General features: G+C 43.3%; 1 protein-coding gene across 1 annotated transcript in view; it reads left to right on the top strand.

The window, feature by feature from the left end:
* PIBF1 (progesterone immunomodulatory binding factor 1) overlaps positions 1-19575 on the top strand; it is a 100226-nt gene that overhangs the window by 69914 nt on the left and 10737 nt on the right. Inside the window, exons 14-16 of the mRNA XM_034416880.2 lie at positions 6801-6903; positions 9824-9954; positions 12128-12212. Of these exons, the coding sequence (XP_034272771.2) occupies positions 6801-6903; positions 9824-9954; positions 12128-12212 (319 nt within the window). The remainder of the gene's footprint in view (positions 1-6800; positions 6904-9823; positions 9955-12127; positions 12213-19575) is intronic.

Here is a 19575-nt window from a genome sequence, read left to right as displayed (position 1 = left end):
ATATATGGAAGAGCGAGTAGGCCGTAAGTGAGTTTTGTGGCCGCCTTGATGTCCCTCTTTGGTTTCATGAGGAGCCCTGGATGAGCACAGTTTTTAAGCCAGTTGTGTGTGTGCGCGCTTGCATGCCTCCAACCCACACTTAATTGGCTTGCTAATAAGCATCTCATAGGGCACTTTGTCAAATGCTTTGCTGAAGACATAATGTAGTTTGTCTGCAGCATTAACGATCTATTAAGGAAGGTGGCTGATCAACGGAGGAGATAAGCTTAGTCTGACTAATACTTAGCCATGCTGACTTCTGCTAATTGCTTAGGAAGATCTGGGCACTGGATTGTCTAGTCTACGAAATTCTACAACAATTCGTTTGTATAAAGTTGTTGGCAGTGAAAAGTAACCATGCTGCCTTTTGGGAAGAATCCTGGGAACCTAAAGCTGAATTGGTTAAATACACGTGCACAAAACTCTGCTGATCTCTTACAATTTGGAGCAGGATCGGTGAGATATTTAACGCATTTCCTCGCCTCCTGGCTTTGCTACAACTTGCAAAAGTCTGTGCAAAATGCGGCAGTGATTTTAGAGGCCCTGAGGAAGCGCCTGCTTCCCCCATATGAAGCCTTCTTCTTAAAAAGTTCCTACTCCACAAAAAGAGTTTCAGGCAGACCAGATATACCGTATTTTTCGGACTATAAGATGCACCAGAGTATAAGACGCACAAAGCTTTCGAATAGATAAACAAGGGGAAAAAAAGGGTTTTGCCCTCCCCGGGCCCCAGAAGCACTCTGCAGGCCTCCGAAACCCTCTGCGTGTCCCGTTTTTCGCAAATATGGTGCGCGCACAGGGTTTGGGAGGCCTGCAGAGTGCCCCTGGGGGCTGGGGAAGGCAAAAATGGGCCCGTTATTGGCCTCCCAAACCCCCCTATATGTCACATTTTTGCCCTTCCCAGCCCCCAGGAGCACTCTGCAGGCCTCCCAAACCCACCGCAGGCCCCGTTTTTGTGAAAAATGGGCCTGTTTCTGGCAAAAACGGGATGCGCAGGGTGGGGTTTCAGGAGGCCAAAAATGGCTGTATTTGGTATATAAGACTCACCAACCTTTCCACCCTCTTCTGGGGCGGGGGGGGGGGTAGGAAGTGTGTCTTATACTCCGAAAAGTATGGTAGAACCTTTGGTACGATGGTTCTTAAACTCTCTCTCTCTTTCCGAGGTCTCTTTACATTGGTGATAATTCAGAGCCATCCGTGGTAATTTTCCATGCTTCCCACAGCTACCCTGGCTAGTGGGAGTCTTCCATTGCAGCATAAAGCCAGGTGAAGCCATCCTGCAACACTTCACAAACTATTTTTCATCACAAATTCTCAGTTCCCATTCCCAATTCCTCATCTGGAATTCTTGACGTTTCAACTATACGGGTTAAACGTCAGTTTGCAGGGTTTTGTTTTTGTTTTTGTTTTTTCAAATGTTACTGCCATGACTGGTTAATGTAAGAAAATATTTATTGCAAAAATGGGTACCTTAGTTTAAAACCTTCATGAAAACTAATAATTCACCAGGTGCATTATAAATAATAGGGCACGATAGATGGGGCTTAACGCTAACGAATGGTTGTCTGTCTTGCACTCACATCCTCTCCTCGTCCTCGGTCTTTCACAAATTATCTCAGCCTTTCATCATAAACAGTCCAATCTGTCTCACTTTTTCACTTGCAACATGTCTGCATAAAAAGACATATGCATCAACCAAAGATTGAAAACAAACAGACGTTCTTCTAAGTACACACTACCAGTCATCAACCTGATTTATTTGTGGGTCTCCAAACAGCCCAGTTGATTCTTAAAAAAAAAAAAAAAAAACTTATCACCACCCAGTTTATACTTTCTGGCATACATTTTTTTTTAATTCACCATTCAACCTAAACATTCATTTCCCTGCATGTATTTATCGGCTATGCCACAGAAGATCAATCCACCCTCATTCAGATGTGCTTTGTGTTCCACCTTTCTGTTATTTTACGGACGTACAGTACGATGGACCTGTCTTTCTTCCATTTCATTGTTTAAATCGAATATTTTACCACTGACTCCTGTAGTCCAAGTTATCATCTTGCATACGCCATTAAGGTAACCAGATAGGCCCAGAGACAGAATAACGGAAAGGGACCTTGGAGGTCTTCTGGTCCAACCCCTTGCTCAAGAAGGAGACCCTATACCATTCCTGACAAGTGGCTGTCCAGTCTCTTCTTAAAAGCCTCCAGTGATGGAGCACCTACAACTTCTGAAGGCAAGCTCTTCCACTGGTTAATTGTTCTCACTGTTAGGACATTTCTCCTTAGTTCTAGGTTGCTTCTCTCCTTGATTAGTTTCCACCCATTGCTTCTTGTTTTGCCTTCAGGTGCTTTGGAAAATAGGTTGACTCCCTCTTCTTTGTGGCAGCCCCTCAAATATTGGAACACTGCTCTCATGTCACCCTTCCTTCTTTTCATTAAACTAGACGTGCCTGCTAATTCCTGCAAATATACTTCTTATGTTTTACCCTCCAGCCCCTTATTCATCTTTGTTGCTCTTTTCTGCGCTTTTTTCAGTCTCAACATCTTGTTATAATATGGTGACTAAAATTGGATGCAGTATTCTAAGTGTGGTCTTACTAAAGCTGTATAAAGCGGTATTAACACTTCACACAATCTTGATTCTATCCTTCTGTTAATGCAGCCTAGAATTTTATTGGCTTTTTTGGTGGCTGTCGCACAATTCTGTCTCATATTTAAGTGATTGTTCACTAAGACTCCAAGATCCCTCTCACAGTTATTGAGATTGAGCCAACTTTCACCTAATCTGTACCTGTACGTTTAGTTTTTCTTGCCTAAGTGTAAAACTTTACTTTTCTCATTCATTTTGTTAGATAGAGCCCAGTGTTCAAATCTTTTGAGATCCATCTGGATCTTGAGCCTATCTTCTGGCTATCCCTGCCTGTTCAGTGTCTTAATTTTAGACTTTCCCTGCCTATTATAGCTTGGGTCAACCCATGCTTCTATACAACACTATTTAATAGGACTGAAGACTTTAGTCTCCTTCCCATCAATGGTATATGCCACTTTCCCTGTGAGTGTTCAGGACCACATCCAGGACTTGGCCACAATGCCAGAATCACAGTTACAACCGAGCTTTCTTTTAGGGTGTTCACACTATTCTTGATAAAAAAAAAGATCTCTGCTCTGGAGACTAACTAGCAAGCTAACAAAATATTTCTCATCAACTCAGAGGGACATGGAGGCGTTATCTCACAGTCCAGATTCCCCCAAGTTTTCCATTTGAAAACGTACCCTCTCCTGTCCTGCGGTGAATTCGATAACTGGTTTGTAATTGTTGCTTTTAGCTGTAAGACATGGTCTCCTCCCAATAGCTTTTTCTCCCACCTCCCACCCATCAAGACTGAACCTCCCTTGCATTATCTTATCAAGTAGGATTCCAGTTAGACCTAATTTAGGATTAACTTTGAAAAAAAAAAAGAAAGAAAGAAAGACATCTTTGCTTTTAATTCCCCAAGTATAAGCAATCCTGTCATCCTAATTAATTAAGTTTGATGGGAAATAAATCTGACATATGGCAAGCTGATTTATTTGGCTGGATTTGCCTGACTTTTCTCTCTCTCTCTCTCTTTCTCTGTCTCTTTACTAGATTCGTGCTAGTGCTGAATAATAAAACCCTATCTGTCCCTGTCTAACAAATCATATTTTTCAAACTGTTGAAAGCTCTGCTTGTCCAGGGAAACTAAAACCAGTAACAAACTTCCCCTCTTGTTTGTCTACGGTTATTTGTCTATTTTTTTTCCTTTCATGTTTGACACAGAACATTTCATTTTTAGGATGTGCTGCAGTGCAAACCTGTGGCTTACATGTATTGGGCCTTTCTTGCTCCAAGGATAAGTAAACAGATCCCAAAGTGGCATAAATGCTCCCTTTCCTGTACATACTCCAGTCTTGTACCCATTCCAGGCGACGTATTGGAAACAGAAAACCATTTTACCCCTGCTTGACTGAAGCGGAGCATATAATGAGTTCATTTCATGAAATTCGGTCTGAAAACAGCAGGGATTTTTTTGGCTGTGCGTTTTGGTTGTTTTGTGTGTAACTTTCAGCTAAAGAATTTTTTTTTTAAAAGGAAAAAAAACCCTGCCCTCTTCTTATCCGCTTGCACTTAAAAAGGATTTTACAGTGTCTGAATCAGCGCAGGAAAAATGTTGGAAAACCTGCACTGTTTTTTCTCAGTACCCCTTTGGGTTATCTTTTGTGGAGGGCTTTGGTGAGCTTCACACTGAATAAATTCAAACTTGGACACCCCGGCTATCCCATCTAAGACAGAGCTGTGATTATACAATCCTGTTACAAAGACAGCTTCATAAGTCAATTACTTTTAAAAACAGCATTTATTGGATAATAAATTATTTTGGGTGGTTACAGGTTTTCCTTTTTTTATTGGCGTTAATGAAGACATTTGTGAAAATGAAAACGGAGCTTGACTTCTAGACCTGGGTTTTCCCCAACCGTGGCAATTTTAAGACAAGTGGACTTTGATTTCCAGAATTCCCCAGGTGGGGAACTTTGGGGGTTGAAGTCCATGAGTCTTAAAGTCGCCAAGATTGGGAATCCTGTTTTACAAGGACCAGCCATTTTATAAAATAAAAATGTAAAACGGGTCCCAGATTTGTCAAGGGTCTTTTTTTCTGAATTTGTGGGGGAGTCAAGCCCCCATCCAGGCTCTCCAAGACTGAGCCCCCCCCCCCCCCACTTCTCCTTTCCATCTTCCCAGAGGGATTTTCCCAGCTCAGGCTGGGTTCCGGTTTGCAGGAAGGAGAAGATGCTTTTACTAGGAGATCTTTTCCTCTGGAGCTTGCAAAGAGTTTTCCTCTGAGAAGGGAAGGGAAGAGAAAGAAGGGAAGAGAAGAGAAGAGAAAGAAGGAAGGGAAGAGAAGAGAAGAGAAAGAAGGGGAGGGGAGGGAAGGGAAGGGAAGGGAAGGGAAGGGAAGGCCATCTCGCATCAAAATCCGCCTGTGTCCTGAAGTCCAGGCTCCAAGCCTGATAAAATCAAAAAGATTGTACTTTTTTACCACAATTACCTGGTTTTGGATACTCCCTTATCATTTCCTTCCTTAAAGCCCTCACCTCCCTGAGTGAAGGTTGCATCATTGAAGGTTTTGCTTTAAGGTGGGGGTTTTTTTGTTTTTGTTTTACAAAAAAATAAATAAATTGCTTCATAGATTTCCTCCAGTGATGTTACAACGTATTGAACTTAGATAAGGGAAAGAAAGATGTTTTTTTCTTTCTGTAATGCCTACTTAAACGTAATTTTATGGTGCTTGAATGCATCCCGATAGCTATCTCAAATGCAGCTTCTGGAGCCAGTTGCTACTAGAAACCTGGCAGTTTAATTACAGTGTGAGAATGATGGGAATATTCGTCTAATCCAGTTAAAACGCCATCTTTTGGCTTTGGGCTTCAAACTGTAGTGTTAGAAAATGATATAGCAATAGCACTTAGAATTACATACCGCTTCACAGTGCTTTGCAGCTCTCTCTAAGCAGTTTACAGAGTCCTACAGACTCAACAGTCTGGGTCCTCATTTTACCCACCTCGGAAGGATGGAAGGCTGAGTCAACCTTGAGCCGGTCAGGATGGAGGGAATCAAACTCCTGGCAATGTGAGCAGAGTTAGCCTGCAATACTGCAATACTAAATAATGCAATACTGCATTTTAACCACTGCGCTACCACATATAATTCAACCTCTGCATAGGTCCTTCTAGGCATTTTCTCAGAAATCTTAAAATTAAGTCCAGCCTTTAGACAGATGACTTCTGGAATGTGGGAACTTTGTTATAGCCATGGCAAGCCCATATCAGTGAGCAAGGCTGTCAGTTATTTGTGATGTTCTCAGAACTTAAATGTGCCCACCGGCTTTGTTCTCTGCCTGCAATTGGTCTGTTGAGAAATGTAATACATTGTAAATTTGTATTGGGAAGGGAGGAGGAAGAAGGAAGGGAAGGGAAGGGAAGGGAAGGGAAGGGAAGGGAAGGGAGGAAGGAAGGAAGGAAGGAAGGAAGGAAGTTACAAAGTAGGAGGGAGGGAGGAAGTTAAAAGTGAGGGAGGGAGGGAGGGAGGAAGGAAGGAAAAAAAATAGAACCCAAAATATATTGTAGGAGAATCCAGGAAATCAAATTCACTTAAATGGTCCCAAGATAATTAACTGCATCGACAAATTACGTACATTTATGCATTCAAGGAAGAATGCATGGTTCATATATTGTATACTATACAATGTATGAAAGGTATACTGCAAATAATATATTTTTCCAAACTGTGTGTATAAAAGATGTCAAAAATCTGTTATTTTTTTTTTCTTTGGGCAGGGATTTGCAAAAAACTAAAAACATCCTAATTTTTTTAACATCCTTTTAAACATCCTTTTTTTAAAAAAAGAAAAACCCATCAAAATCATTAGCTACAAAAGAAGTCTTCAAATCTGTCTGTTTCTATAAGCCACTCCCCTGAGAACAGGATAAATATCATACGTTTTGCAAAACTAGCATTTGTCTTGTTACAGATGGAAAGTAAGAAAGAATGGATGTGAAGCATCAATAGCAGCTCCAACATAACTTTAATCAAACGCTCCCGCCCATGGTAGCTTGTAACCTTATATATGTATTAATGTATGCTATGGAAAAGAAAGTAGAAATTCTACTTCAAAAGATGTCTGGTTTAAAAGTCTATTGCTATTATTATTATTTTTTAATTTTATTTTTGTCTTGGCACAGTGTGCATTTGGCAAGAAGATTGCTACAGCTAGAGAAGCAAAATACATTGCTTGCAAGAGATTTGGAGCGCCAGAAGGAAGAAGTTGCTCGCATTTCACAAGAGGTATAATTGATGTGTGTGTGTGTGTGTGTGTATATATATATATATATATATATATATATATATATATATATATATATATATATATATATACACACACACACACATACACGCATATACCATATTTTTTGGACTATAAGATGCTCCGGATTCTAAGACACACCTACCTTTTGGGGAGGAAAACAAGGGGAAAAAAATCTACCTCGGCCTCTCAGTATCCATCCAGTATTCATCTGGCCTGTTTGCCGCCTCCTATTCGGTGGCGGCGCTGCCCATTCGCCGCAGCCCGTTTGCCACCAGCACCACAACTCATTCACCGCTGCCCATTCACCGCCACCCGTTTGCCGCTACCGCCACCCGTTCAGCGCAGCCCATTCGCCGCTACCAGTTTGCCAACACCCGATTGCTGCCGCCACCACCCATTCAGCATCGCCCAACACCCTCCCCATCGCAATATTCGGAGTATAAGACACACAGACATTTCCACCCACTTTTTTTGAGGGGGAAGGAGTGCGTCTTATACTCTGAAAAATACGCTACATACACACACACACACACACGTGTTTGTGTGTGAATTATAAGCCTAATTATATGGATGAAAAGAAAGTGAGCTTGGTCTAGATCAGGGGTGGGCAAATGTGGCTTTTTTATAACCTGTGGACTTCAACTCCCAGAATTCCTGAGACAGCCAAGCTGGCTCAGGAATTCTGGGAGTTGAAGTCCACAGGTTGTAGAAGAGCCACATTTGCCCACCCCTGGTCTAGTGGTTAAGGAACCAGGCTAGAAAGCAGGAGGCTATGGGTTCAAGTCCCTTCTTAGCCATAGAAGCCAGCTGAGGCACTTTGGGCCAGTCAGTCTCTCTCAGCCCAACCCGCCTCACAGGTTTCTTCTTGTGAGGAAAATAGGAGGAAGAAGGTGTGTTTTATATGTTCGCCATCTTGAGTTATTTGTAAAATAATATGTACGTGTGTGTGTGGGGACAATTGTGGACAATACTCCCGTGCTAATCCTTTTCAGCACAGTACGTGTTGCTCTAATAGCAGAGATGAAAAGACAGATTATTCTGCAGACTAAACAAAACAGAGACTAGACAGATAAGCCTCTCTCAATAGGGAAAAACTAGCAAAACGGGTTTAGTTTTCTTCAAGTTTTTTTTTTATGCAATACCTATTTATATATTTATTTAATATATCTCTACCCATCTCAGACAATATAACCTTGGACACCTATCAACAATAACACACATACACACAAAATAAAACAACCTCTCTCCACTCCTGGATTAAAGCCATCACACACACAACCTTGGGCCACACCTCCCATGCCATCGTTGTTTTTTTCTGACGGGCTCTACTTTCCAACTCAATTAGGATCTGGGCTGGTTCTCAGAAGGTCCATCCAGAGGCCACTGGCAAGTTGGTCCATCCAGAGGCCTTCATCGATGTCTTCTGACATGCTCCTCAGTCGTGGATATTTAAAAACGGAGGTGATCCATTGCCAAGGAGGTTCGCCATTTTCAGTTCCAGGGAGAACAAGAGAGCAGAGAACCATTTGGCCATTCCTATTCCTGACCAGAGGGAGGCGGTGGCTCAGTGGCTAAGACACTGAACTTGTCGATCGAAAGGTCGGCAGTTCAGCAGTTCGAATCCCTAGTGCCGCCTAACGGGGTGAGCTCCCGTTACTTGTCCATGCTTCTGCCAATCTAGCAGTTTGAAAGTACGTAAAAAAATGCAAGTAGAAAAATAGGGACCACCTTTGGTGGGAAGGTAACAGCGTTCCGTGCGCCTTTGGCGTTGAGTCATGCCAGCCACATGACCACGAAAACGTCTTCGGACAGTGCTGGATCTTCGGCTTTGAAACGGAGATGAGCACCGCCCCCTAGAACCGGAAACGACCAGCATATATGTGCAAGGGGAACCTTTACCTTTGCCTTTAGTCCTGACCTGTCCCTACATACAGCGCTGGCTAAAGCAATCCCAACTTGAGTTTTCCAAGATAAACCTTGATTATATCCCTTTAGAGATACAGAGAAAGAATCCAGGTCAGCCCCTGGCCAGTGTGAACAGATTTTCAGAAAGTTATGAAGGAAGGGGCCCCCCTGACTCCTTGTGAGCTATCAGAAGACATTGTCCTCTGCTGCCCTCTAAACAGTAAAAGTATAACATTTGCCCTGGGCTCTTTGCTCTGGAAAGAATACAGTTCAACAGAACAGCCGCTCTCTCTCTCTCTCTCTCTCTCTCTCTCTCTCTCTCTCTCTCTCTCTCTCTCCCCCCCCTCTCTCTCTCTCTTTCCCTCCCTCCCTCCCTCTCTCCCCCTCCCTCTCTTCCTCCCTCCATCTCTCCCCCTCCCTCTCTCTCTCCCCCTCCCTCTCCCTTTCTCTCTCTCTCTCCCTTTCTCTCTCTTTCCCTCTCCCTTTCTCTCTCCCCTTCTCTCCCTCTCTCTTTCTCTCTCCCTTTCTCTCTCTCTCTCTCTCTCTCCCCTCCTCTCTCTCTCTCCCTCTCTCCCTTTCTCTCTCCCTCTCTCTCCCCTCCTCTCCCTCTCTCCCTTTCTCTCTCCCTCTCCCTCCCTCTCTCTTTCCCCCCTTCCCTCTCTCTCAGTAGGGCTTGGGTTTAAAAATTCTGGGTCGGGGATCACTTGCCCCAAATATGCCTCTCCTCGCGATTTCTTTGATATAGGCATACATAATTTTGAAATCCTGCTGCCCTGTGAATAAACTGGGGGAAATAAACCCAGACATTTTACAACCCTTTGTAAATAATATAGAGAAGGGGGTGCTTAGTTCCATCTTTTTTCAAGTAATCTTTATATGCGCTATCAGGATTACATTGTGGGAAAGAGAAAGAGACAAAACAAACGTGTAGGGAGCTTCCTTTCGTGATTTCAATGTACCTCTTTCTTTTTTTTTTCTTTTCTTTTCTTTCAGCGAGACAAAGCAAATTCTCTGTTGAACCAAGTGCAGCAGCCCTACAAGTACCTCATTGAGTCTGTGCAGCAAAGAGATTCCCAGATCCTTGCACAGAAGGAACGGATTGCTCAGCATGAAAAGGACATCAGGTAAAGACTCCAAAATTGGCGTTGACTTTCCCTTGGCAACTAGAATTTAGCACCCTGTTAGAGACGAGCAGGTAAAACACTGAGTCAGCCATGGAGGCACCAGGCTAACTTTTCTGAGAATGGGGACTTTGGTCCATCAAACGTTGAGGGCTGCTCCTGCTAATTTCATAGCCATAGCTATTTGGACTTTTTTCTCTTAATGGTGTAGAAGTCATTGCCTTCTTAACAGCAACGTTCCAATATTTAAGGGGCTGCCAGAGAAAAGAGAGGGTTGACTTATTCACCAAAGCACCTGAAGGCTGAAAAAGAAGCAATGGATAGAAACTAATAAGGAAATAAAGAGAAATTTCCTGACAGTTGGAACAATTAACCAGTAGAACAGCTTGCCTTCAGAAGTCATGGGTGCTCCAACACTGGAGGTTTTTAAGATGAGATTGGACAACCATTTCTCTGAAATGGAATTGGGTCTCCTGCTTGAGTTGGGGGTTGGACTACAAGACCTCCAAGTTCCCTTCCAACTCTCTTATTCTTCTAAGTTATCTTTTAGACCCCCTGGTCTAATCGTCAGCCTTTGTGTAGCCAGTAAATCTCTTTCAATTACTTAATTAACATGGTTCTCCTGTCCCACTTATGTGGCTTAGCTTAAACTTTGCTAATCATTTGTCTGATCTCTTTCTCCAATAAGACTTTCCTTTTGCCATTGTAGATAATTCCATCCTGTTATCTTAGGTGTCAGAAGGGGAGGTCTAAGTGTCTCTTTAATTCCATCAAATTCTGTTCCTATAGCTGCCTAGAAGGTTGAATAGGCTGCTGATTGAGGTGCCAAAGTTCCCTAATTTTCAATTCAGAACAAGTGTCCAGAAGTGGGTTATTGTTGTTTTTTTAATCTTGCTCACCTGATTTTTGACTTAGCTATCACTGTCTGGCTGCTTTCCCATTATAACTTCTGAGATTTGAAGACAGGAGAAAACTCCCTGTGTTATGAACCATCCTTCCAGTCTTGAAATGTAGGGTCACTTCTTATTTTAGTGTCAGCCTTTATTCTTCATTAAACATGGAGGAGTTCCGATGTTCTCAGAAGTCTCCTAAAGCCTCGGAATTCAAATCAGGGTTTTCAAAGCCTTGGAATTCAAATCAGGAATCCTATTCAGGTTTTTTTGCCACCTTTATTATTATTATTATTATTATTATTATTATTATTATTATTTATTTATTTATTTATTTATTTATTTATTTATTTATTTATTTATTTATTTATTTATTTATTTATTTATTTAATTTCTATACCACCCTTCTCCCGAAGGACTCAGGGTGGTGGACAGAATAAGATTTCATATACATATAATACATTTTATTTTTTTTATTTTTTTTTTATAAGCAGTAAATAATAAATTGAGTCTTTGAATTGGAAGAGCCAGAAGCATGCATGGAATAGGGCCATGATTGAAATGCAGCCTACTTGGCCTGCATAAAGTCAAATTTAAAATCATTGGCTCAACTGATTCTCCTCCCTCACTTGGAAAACATGACAGGGCCTGAACTATTAAAGCCAATGGATCGAACACATACAAAATCTTTGTCATTTGGTTTGTCTTTGCTTTGGGTGCTGCTATCTATATCAGGGGTGTCAAACTCAAGGCCCGTGGGCTGGATCGGGCCCACAGGGTGCTTAGATCAGGCCTGCATTGCCGCCCTGGAAACAGCAATGGACCGGCCTGCGGTGCCTCTGCCAGCGAAAATGGAGCTCGGGAGGGCCACGCGCGGCCCTCCCAGGTTCCGTTTTCAGATGCGACAGCCTGCAGCCCTCTGCCAGAGAAAATGGAGTGTGGCCTCCCTGAGCTCCGTTTTCGTTGGCAGAGGGCTGAAGGAGGTCGTCACGGCCGAAAATGGAACCTGGAGTGACCTAAAACTGGCCATGCCCACCCCAACCACACCCACCCTGGCCATGCCCCCCGGCCCCCTGAGGTCAAACACAACCCAGATGCGGCCCTCAATGAAATCAACTTTGACACCCCTGATCTGTACGGATGGTAGCCCAAAGAAAACAGTCAAGTTTTCCTTTTCAAAAAGGATCTACGTGTGCTTAATTCTGAGCAATTTATGTTATAACTCGCATTGCAGCTAGAATACAGTACTACTACATTTCCTAAGTCATTTTCTTTCTGCCCACCAGTCAGTTAAATGAAGAGAAGAAGGCTTTGCTGAGGGTCAAGAACCAAATGGCGGCAGATTTGGAAAGACTTCTAAATCACCGTGAGGTAATTGTCTTGTTTTACCCCAGTTGTTACTGTATGGTGTTTCCCTCTCACCAACCTCTTTGTGCTAGTCATAATATGTTTTGTTTTCAGCTTTGTAGCTTTTCGAAAATAATTTTTAAAGTGCCTAGGAGAACTCTTCTTTCACATCTAAGAGCCATGGTGACAGTGGTTAGAATGCAGTATTGCAGGCTGACTCTGCCCACTGCCAGGAGTTCGATCGTGACTAGATCAAGGTTGACTCAGCCTTGTATCCTTCCAACCTTGGTAAAATCAGAACCCAGATTGTTGGGGGCAATAGGCTGACTCTGTAAACCGCTTAGAGAGTGCAGTTTAAAGCTCCATGAAGCGGTATATAAGTCTTATTGCTATCTTTCCTATCCCAAATGGCCACTGTTAACTTCTACCCCAACCTTCCCCTCCACTGTAAACTCTCTCAGTGCATCTCATTGCCACCAGCCTTCCACCAGCTTCAGCCCCTTCTTAATCCCAGCACCATCCCATGACCAGGGTGCCACTTGAGGTCACCAGTCTCCATGGATAGTGCTCCTTCCCACCCCTGCATGTCCAGACAGAACCCAAGGGTCTTGGATGAGGAGCAGAAGGAGCAAAGAGCAGGGGAGCCTTAGGTCGTGGGACATCACTTGCTGTTCTGCCCCAGCTACGGATCCCAAGGAATGTAGCACATACAAACTATGAACAAAGCTCAATTTGCTTCCAAATGTAGTTTTCTACAAATGCAGGCTGTTAATTAAAATGTCCTTAACAACCTGCCAGAAAGTCCACAGATAAGATAAAGTCTTAACGAGAGTTGGCACAAAGCCCAGAAGCAACATTTGCAAAGACAATCCACATTCAATGACCAGCGAGCGAATATGCATTGTTTCCTGCAACGTTTACAAGCTGTGTGCAAACTTAAATAGGCTAAGGGAGTGGCCAATTAGCCCCAAGCCTTACTCTCGAGGAGACCTCCTCCTGAGTAACCACCCCTGCCTTTTGGCAGCTCTGCGTGCTCGTGCATTGAGAAGAGGCTCCTCCACTTCATCCTCTTCACTTGAAGGAGCCTCTGGAGGTTCTGAAGGCCCTGGCTGAATCTCTGCCTCTGGCACCACATCTTCTTCAGCCTCCTCGCTGTCCAACTCGAGCGCCGGCTGCACAGGCTGCTGGCGCGACACCACACCAGCCTCCTTGACGTCTGGATCAGCAACAATCCGCGCAGGCCGCTGGTGGGCCACAACACTTGCTTCCTTTTCCAAATGTCACCACCTGGAGGTTCTCCAAGTAGGGAAAAGGCTTCTCATCAGGTTTTTTTTTTTTTTACTTTTAAAAGCATTTTTTTCTACAACCTTAAGAGGTTGCAAAAAAAATGCTTTTAAAAGCCTTTGACAATCAGGCAACTCAGCTGGGATCGTCAGAGGCTTTTAAAAGAATTTTTTTCTACAACCTCTTCGGCCAAAGAGGTTGTAGAAAAAATGCTTTTACAAGTAAAAAAAAAAGCGTCTGATGATCGCACGGCTCAGCTGGGCATTGGGGGGCAGGGATTTTTGCTACCGATTTGCCGAACCACCCGCCGCCATCGCTACCAGATCAGGCAATCTGGTCCGAACCGGGAGCATTTCACTCCTGCATAAAAGTCAGACTGCAATTGAAGTGAATAGATAGCAGTGTTGCAATATCTGAGGGACTGCCACAAAGAAGAGGGGGTCAACCTATTGTCCAAAGCACCAGAAGGCAAGTCAAGAAACAATGGATGGAAATTAATCAAGGAAAAAAGCAACCTAGAACTAAGGAGAAATTTCCTGACGGTGAGAACAATTAACCAGTGGACCGGATGGCCTTCAGAAATTATGGGTGCTTCATCACCGGAGGTTTTTAAGAAGAAATTGGACAACCATTTGTCCGAAATTGCATAGAGCAGTGATGGTGAACCTTTTAGCCACTGAGTGCCCAAACTGTGCATGGGCGCATGCCCAAACTGAAAGGTGCGTGCTCATGCACAGACATTCGTGCATACACAGCAGAGTCCCGAAGATCAGCTGGTCGGTGGGGAGTGGGGCATCCCAACCCCGGCAGTGTGTCAAGAGGTAAGATCTTTTTCTTTTGTGAGCTTCTGTTTCATCGTTTGCAGGGAAACAGAAGCTCACGAAAGAAACGCCACCGAGATCTGACCTGGACCGACAATGCGCATGCCAGCAGAGAGGACTCTGCGTGCCACCTCTGGCACACGTGCCATAGGTTCACCATCACGGGTATAGTGTCTCCTCCTTAAATGGACTAGAAGATCTCCAAGGTCTTTCCCAACTCTGTTATTCTGTGTGTTCCGTGTGATGGGGCTGAATTTTATTGATACCAGTTAGGTTGTGAATTTTTAATTTAACCTTTAAATATCCTTTTTTTTTTTTATTGCTACATGTACCGGAAAAGCTAAAACTTAAAAAAAAAAAAAAAAGATGTATGTCGGTTCATGGATTTTTCAAAGGAATTAAGACACTCCAGATTTGCGCGCTGCATGGCTGAACCCTTGAGCTGCCAAAAGCCAACCTTTTTAAACTTTTTATGTTGACGCCCTGTCATAATCGCAAAACAAACAAAAGCAACCCCAATAAATTGGAACTGATTTGGGTCAACTTGACCTTCAATCCCAGATGTGTGCTCCATGACACAGGAGGAGCAAAGTGGCAGGTCATGCTTCTGATATAATTTACGTTGATGGATGAGGGAACTGTGCATGATAGATCTTGCCCCTACATCTTTCATTGGGTTGCCTTGGCTGCTGCAGAAGTTCAGATCTGATAGTCTTTCCCCTGTGTCCCTTCCATCTCCCTGGGGACTTGTGTTTTACTTTGCCAGCCTCAAGGGAGGAAATTTCAGGCTTTCGTAGAGCTCTTTCTTCTCCTTCAGGAGGTGATGATTGCAGCAGCCCAGAAAGATGGAGAAGTAATAACTACTAAACCAGGGATCAGCAACCTGTGGCTCTGGAGCCGCATGTGGCTCTTTCACCCCTCTGCTGCAGCTCCCTGTCACTCAAAATATGCATCACAACTGCCAATGTGCGACACCCGCCGGCACACGATTTATTGAGCTTTTCAACCCCCGGTAGGCCAACCATGGATAAGTCCAAGAAAAGAAAAGTTTCAGAAGAAAACAGAATGTTAAATTCAACTACATAAGAAATAGTCAGGCACAGGAAGGGTTTTGTGGCTCCCGGTGTTTTCTTTTCTGTGGGAAACGGGTCCAAATGGCTCTTTGAATGTTTAAGGTTGCATACCTCTGTACTAGACCAAGAGAATCTCTGGAGGGCTTCAGAGTGGGAGACAGGTCGGATCTAAGAGCTAGGAAAGCAGGAGAAACTTTTGGGAAAATTCCAGGATGGACAGTCATGGTTTTATTGACAACTACCACCACCACCACCCCCAAAAAAAATCTGGGGTAGTTGAGATTCCCTGGGGGCAGACTAGCTCAAGAGTTGGAACAGCAAAAACAATGTGCGGTGCGGATAAACACGTCTTTGTACAAAAAATACAAATTCAACCATCTTTTAAAGCTTTATCTTCTGACTCTGACTCTAAACCCTTGGCTGCCTTCTGCCCATAAGAGCAGTTCCATTGTTAAACTCACCTGGCTATGCAGGAAATCATCCCTTGGCCCCAATGACTTGGCAGATTCCTTCTACTTTGTTTGCCCAGAACGGATTACAATTCAGTTTAAATACATCTACATATGAAATGCAAGAGATCTGTCTGTCTGTCTGCCTTCCATAACTTATCCGGGCAAATATTTCCTTTTCATTAAGCTCTTCCCTGTATTCTCCTTCTAGATGTTAAAGGAAGATGTTACGGCTTCTTCCTGCCAGCTTTTCCAAAGGCTAAATAATCTGCATAAACATTTCTCTTCTTCTTCTTAATCTTATCCCACTTTGTCTGAATCTTTCTTAAACTGCGGTGACCAGATATAAAGTCAGACCAGTACAAAACAAGTTGGCATCGTGGTTTTTCTTGTTTTGGAACATAGATGCCTCCAGAAATATGCTTGCCTTTTTTGTCTCTTCAGTGCAGTGGTGGGTTTCAAAAATTTTTACTACTGGTTCTGTGGGTATGGCTTGGGCATGGCATGGCTTGGTGGGCGTGGCAGGGGAAGGATACTGTAAAATCTCCATTCCCACCCCACTCCAGGGGAAGGATACTGTAAAATCTCCATTCTGTCCCCAATCCAGGGGAAGGTTACTGCAAAATCCCTATTTCCTCCCGATCAACTGGGACTCGGGAGGCAGAGAATAGATAGGGGTGGGGCCAGTCAGAATTTTTACTACTGGTTCTCCGAACTACTCAAAATTTCCGCTACCGGTTCTCCAGAACTGGTCAGAACCTGCTGAAACCCACCTCTGCTTCAGTCATCAGTGACTGTTCCACAAACTTTTTCACAAGTGCTCTTGCCTTTCGGTCAGGCATCGAAAGTCCTTTCCTTAAATTCTGTGTATATCATCTTGCGTTGATCTCTTTTAAATTTCATTCTCTTCTTCTCATTCCAATTTCTCCATTTTTCTCAAGATCATTTTGACTTTTTATTTCTGTCTTCTGTTCGCTCTTCTGTGCCATATTCATCAGTCATCTGCAGATTGGATAAGCATTCTCTCTACTTCCTCATGCAAGTTATGAATGCAAATCATGGAGAGAATTTAACCTTGCAGCACCCAACATATTAATTTATTCCTGCCGAGTAAGACTTCATTGAGAAATGTGATCTGAGTACAATCTTCAGTGCAGTTGGGTCTTAACTGCTAATCAGAGTATCATTGCATGCCATATAAATGCTTCTTTGAAATTATTTTTTTAAAAAAAACATTTTCAGCGTTTTTATATTTTTATATTTCCAGAAGTCAGTCAGCCAATCGGAAAAAGAGAAAAGATTAAATTTCTGAAAAATCCATGTTGTGTTCAGGGTACTTGGATATCAATAGCTTTCTGATCTACTCTATCCATCCATGATGGATGGATGGTCTGTAAAACCCTGATCTTTATTTTTCCTCTTTTGGAAGACAGATACAGAACTTGCTCTCCCGTTCTCCAAAGTTTCTTAAACAAAATGCCTAGTGGTTAGTCCAGACCTCAAGTCCCTTAAGTCACTGAGGATGGAGATCAGATCACATGGGATTTTGCACTGATGATGTTACCTAGTTTGGTAATGAAACCAAGAAACCATCAAGCTCAGAGAGCACCAAGGACCCCATGATTTTGAACTAATTTAGATAGAGATATACCTTGTAAAGGTAAAGGTTCCCCTCGGACATATGTGCTAGTCGTTCCCAATTCTAGGGGGCGGCGCTCATCTCCGTTTCTAAGCCGAAGAGCCAGCATTGTCTGATGACAATTTCATGGTCATGTGGCTGGCATGACTAAATGATGAAGGCACACAGAACGCTGCTACCTTCCCACCAAAGATGGTCCCTATTTTTCTACTTGCATTTTTACGTGCCTTCGAACTGCTAGGTTGGCAGAAGCTGGGACAAGTAACGGGAACTCACCCCATTATGCGGCACTAGGGATTTGAACCGCCGAACTGCTGACCTTTTGATCGAGAAGCTCAGTGTCTTAGCCACTGAGCCACCACATCCCTTATATTCCTTGGCTATATGCTTATCAGTATGTAGTTCCACCCATCCCCATTGTCCTGTTATTCACTATTTCCTTGGAACCCCCATTTTGTCTTTAATTGATGAGTGTCTGGCAGATGGCCATCTTCTCCGTGTCTTTTATCTTCCTTTTCTTTCAAACATCTTCAAAGGAGCTCTTTTCGTGTATCTGTTGGGATTTTCCACCAACCGCAGCTCAATTCCAGCCTATCTGACTTCCATCTCTCCAATTCCAGGCTGCCTGTTGGCCTTCTACTTGGGTGACTTCTCTGCTTTTCTTCTCACTTCCTGGGTATGCCATGTTCTGCCTTCATGCCATTCCTAAGCTTCCTTGCATCTCCTCTTAAACAATTACCGTATTCGTTAGTTAGTTTGTTAGTTAGTTTGTCAAACATGTATGACAGGGGTCCTCAATCTACGGCCCGCAGGTCACATACGGCCCGCCGAAGCCATTAATCTGGCCTGTGCGGGACCATGAGGCTACCCCGCCCACATCACCCCACCTACCCGCTGGCCCTCATCCACCTTCTGGAGGCCAAAAATGGGATGTACAGAAGTCCCAGGAGGCCAAAAACGGGCCCGTTTTTGGGCAGCAGAGTGATACTGGAGGCCGAGGACTCTCCAGCCAAAAGAAAGAGAGAGGGAGGGAGGGAGAGACAGACAGACACAGACAGACTGCACACATTGCAGCCACGTCCCTTCACTTACCTACTTTCCACCCCCAGGAGCATAACAAAGTTTAGTTTGTGTGTATTGTTTAATGGACTGCTAAATTGGTCATGCCTACCCAGTCACATGACCACCTAGCCATGCACACCCAGCCAGTCCACCCCCCCAACAGTCTTAGGGACCGTGAATTGGCCCCCTGTTTAAAAAGTTTGAGGACCCCTGATGTACGAGATAACAGGTATTTATTTATGTATTTATTTATTAGTCCAATTTATATGCCGCCCTTCTCTGTAGACTCAGGGCGGCTTACAATGCATTATAGCAATAGCCTGCATACTTTTTTTGTATATACCTGCTTATTAGGGCTTTCGCCCCCCCCCTCCCCCAGCAGTGTTGTTCTATACAAAGTCAGCTTATTGCCCCCACAATCCGGGTCCTCAATTTACCTACCTTAGAAAGGATGGAAGGTTGAGTCAACCTTGAGCCTGGTGAGATTCGAGCTTGCACTAATTCTAGGCAGCTGGCAGCTAAGTGCTAGCACTTAACAGCACTTTAGTCCGCTGCACCACCGAGGCTCCTATAAGCATAAGTATAAACATGGACATGAGCACAGGTAATGAGTACAAATAAATGGGACAGGGATAGTAGGCACGCTGGTGCGTTTACTACTACTAATACTACTATTATTATTATTATTATTATTATTATTATTATTATTATTATTATTATTATTATTATTATTATTATCATCATTTTCATTATCAGTAGTAGTAGTAGTAGTAGTAGTAGTATTGGGTTTGACACGAACCAAACATTAATTTCTATGGAAAAGAAGAAAAGATTGGAGAAATGGCTTCTGAGTTCAACTAACTTAAGTTCCTCCCCTCTCATCTCCTCCCTCCCACTTCTCCTTCTGTATCTTTGCTTAACAAGTCATCATTTTGCATATGTATTAAAAGCTGTTTCAGGCCTGGGAAAACAAAATTGCCCATGAATAATGCTTAGTTCTTTTAAACATTCAGCCAGGCCACAATGTAGTTATCATTTTTTTCTTTGGTATGTGAACGT

The sequence above is a fragment of the Pantherophis guttatus genome, chromosome 5 (assembly GCF_059756535.1).
Source record: "Pantherophis guttatus breed Tessera chromosome 5, ASM5975653v1, whole genome shotgun sequence".
NCBI classification, from domain to species: Eukaryota; Metazoa; Chordata; class Lepidosauria; order Squamata; family Colubridae; genus Pantherophis; species Pantherophis guttatus.
This window is presented reverse-complemented; position numbering and strand designations above follow the sequence as displayed.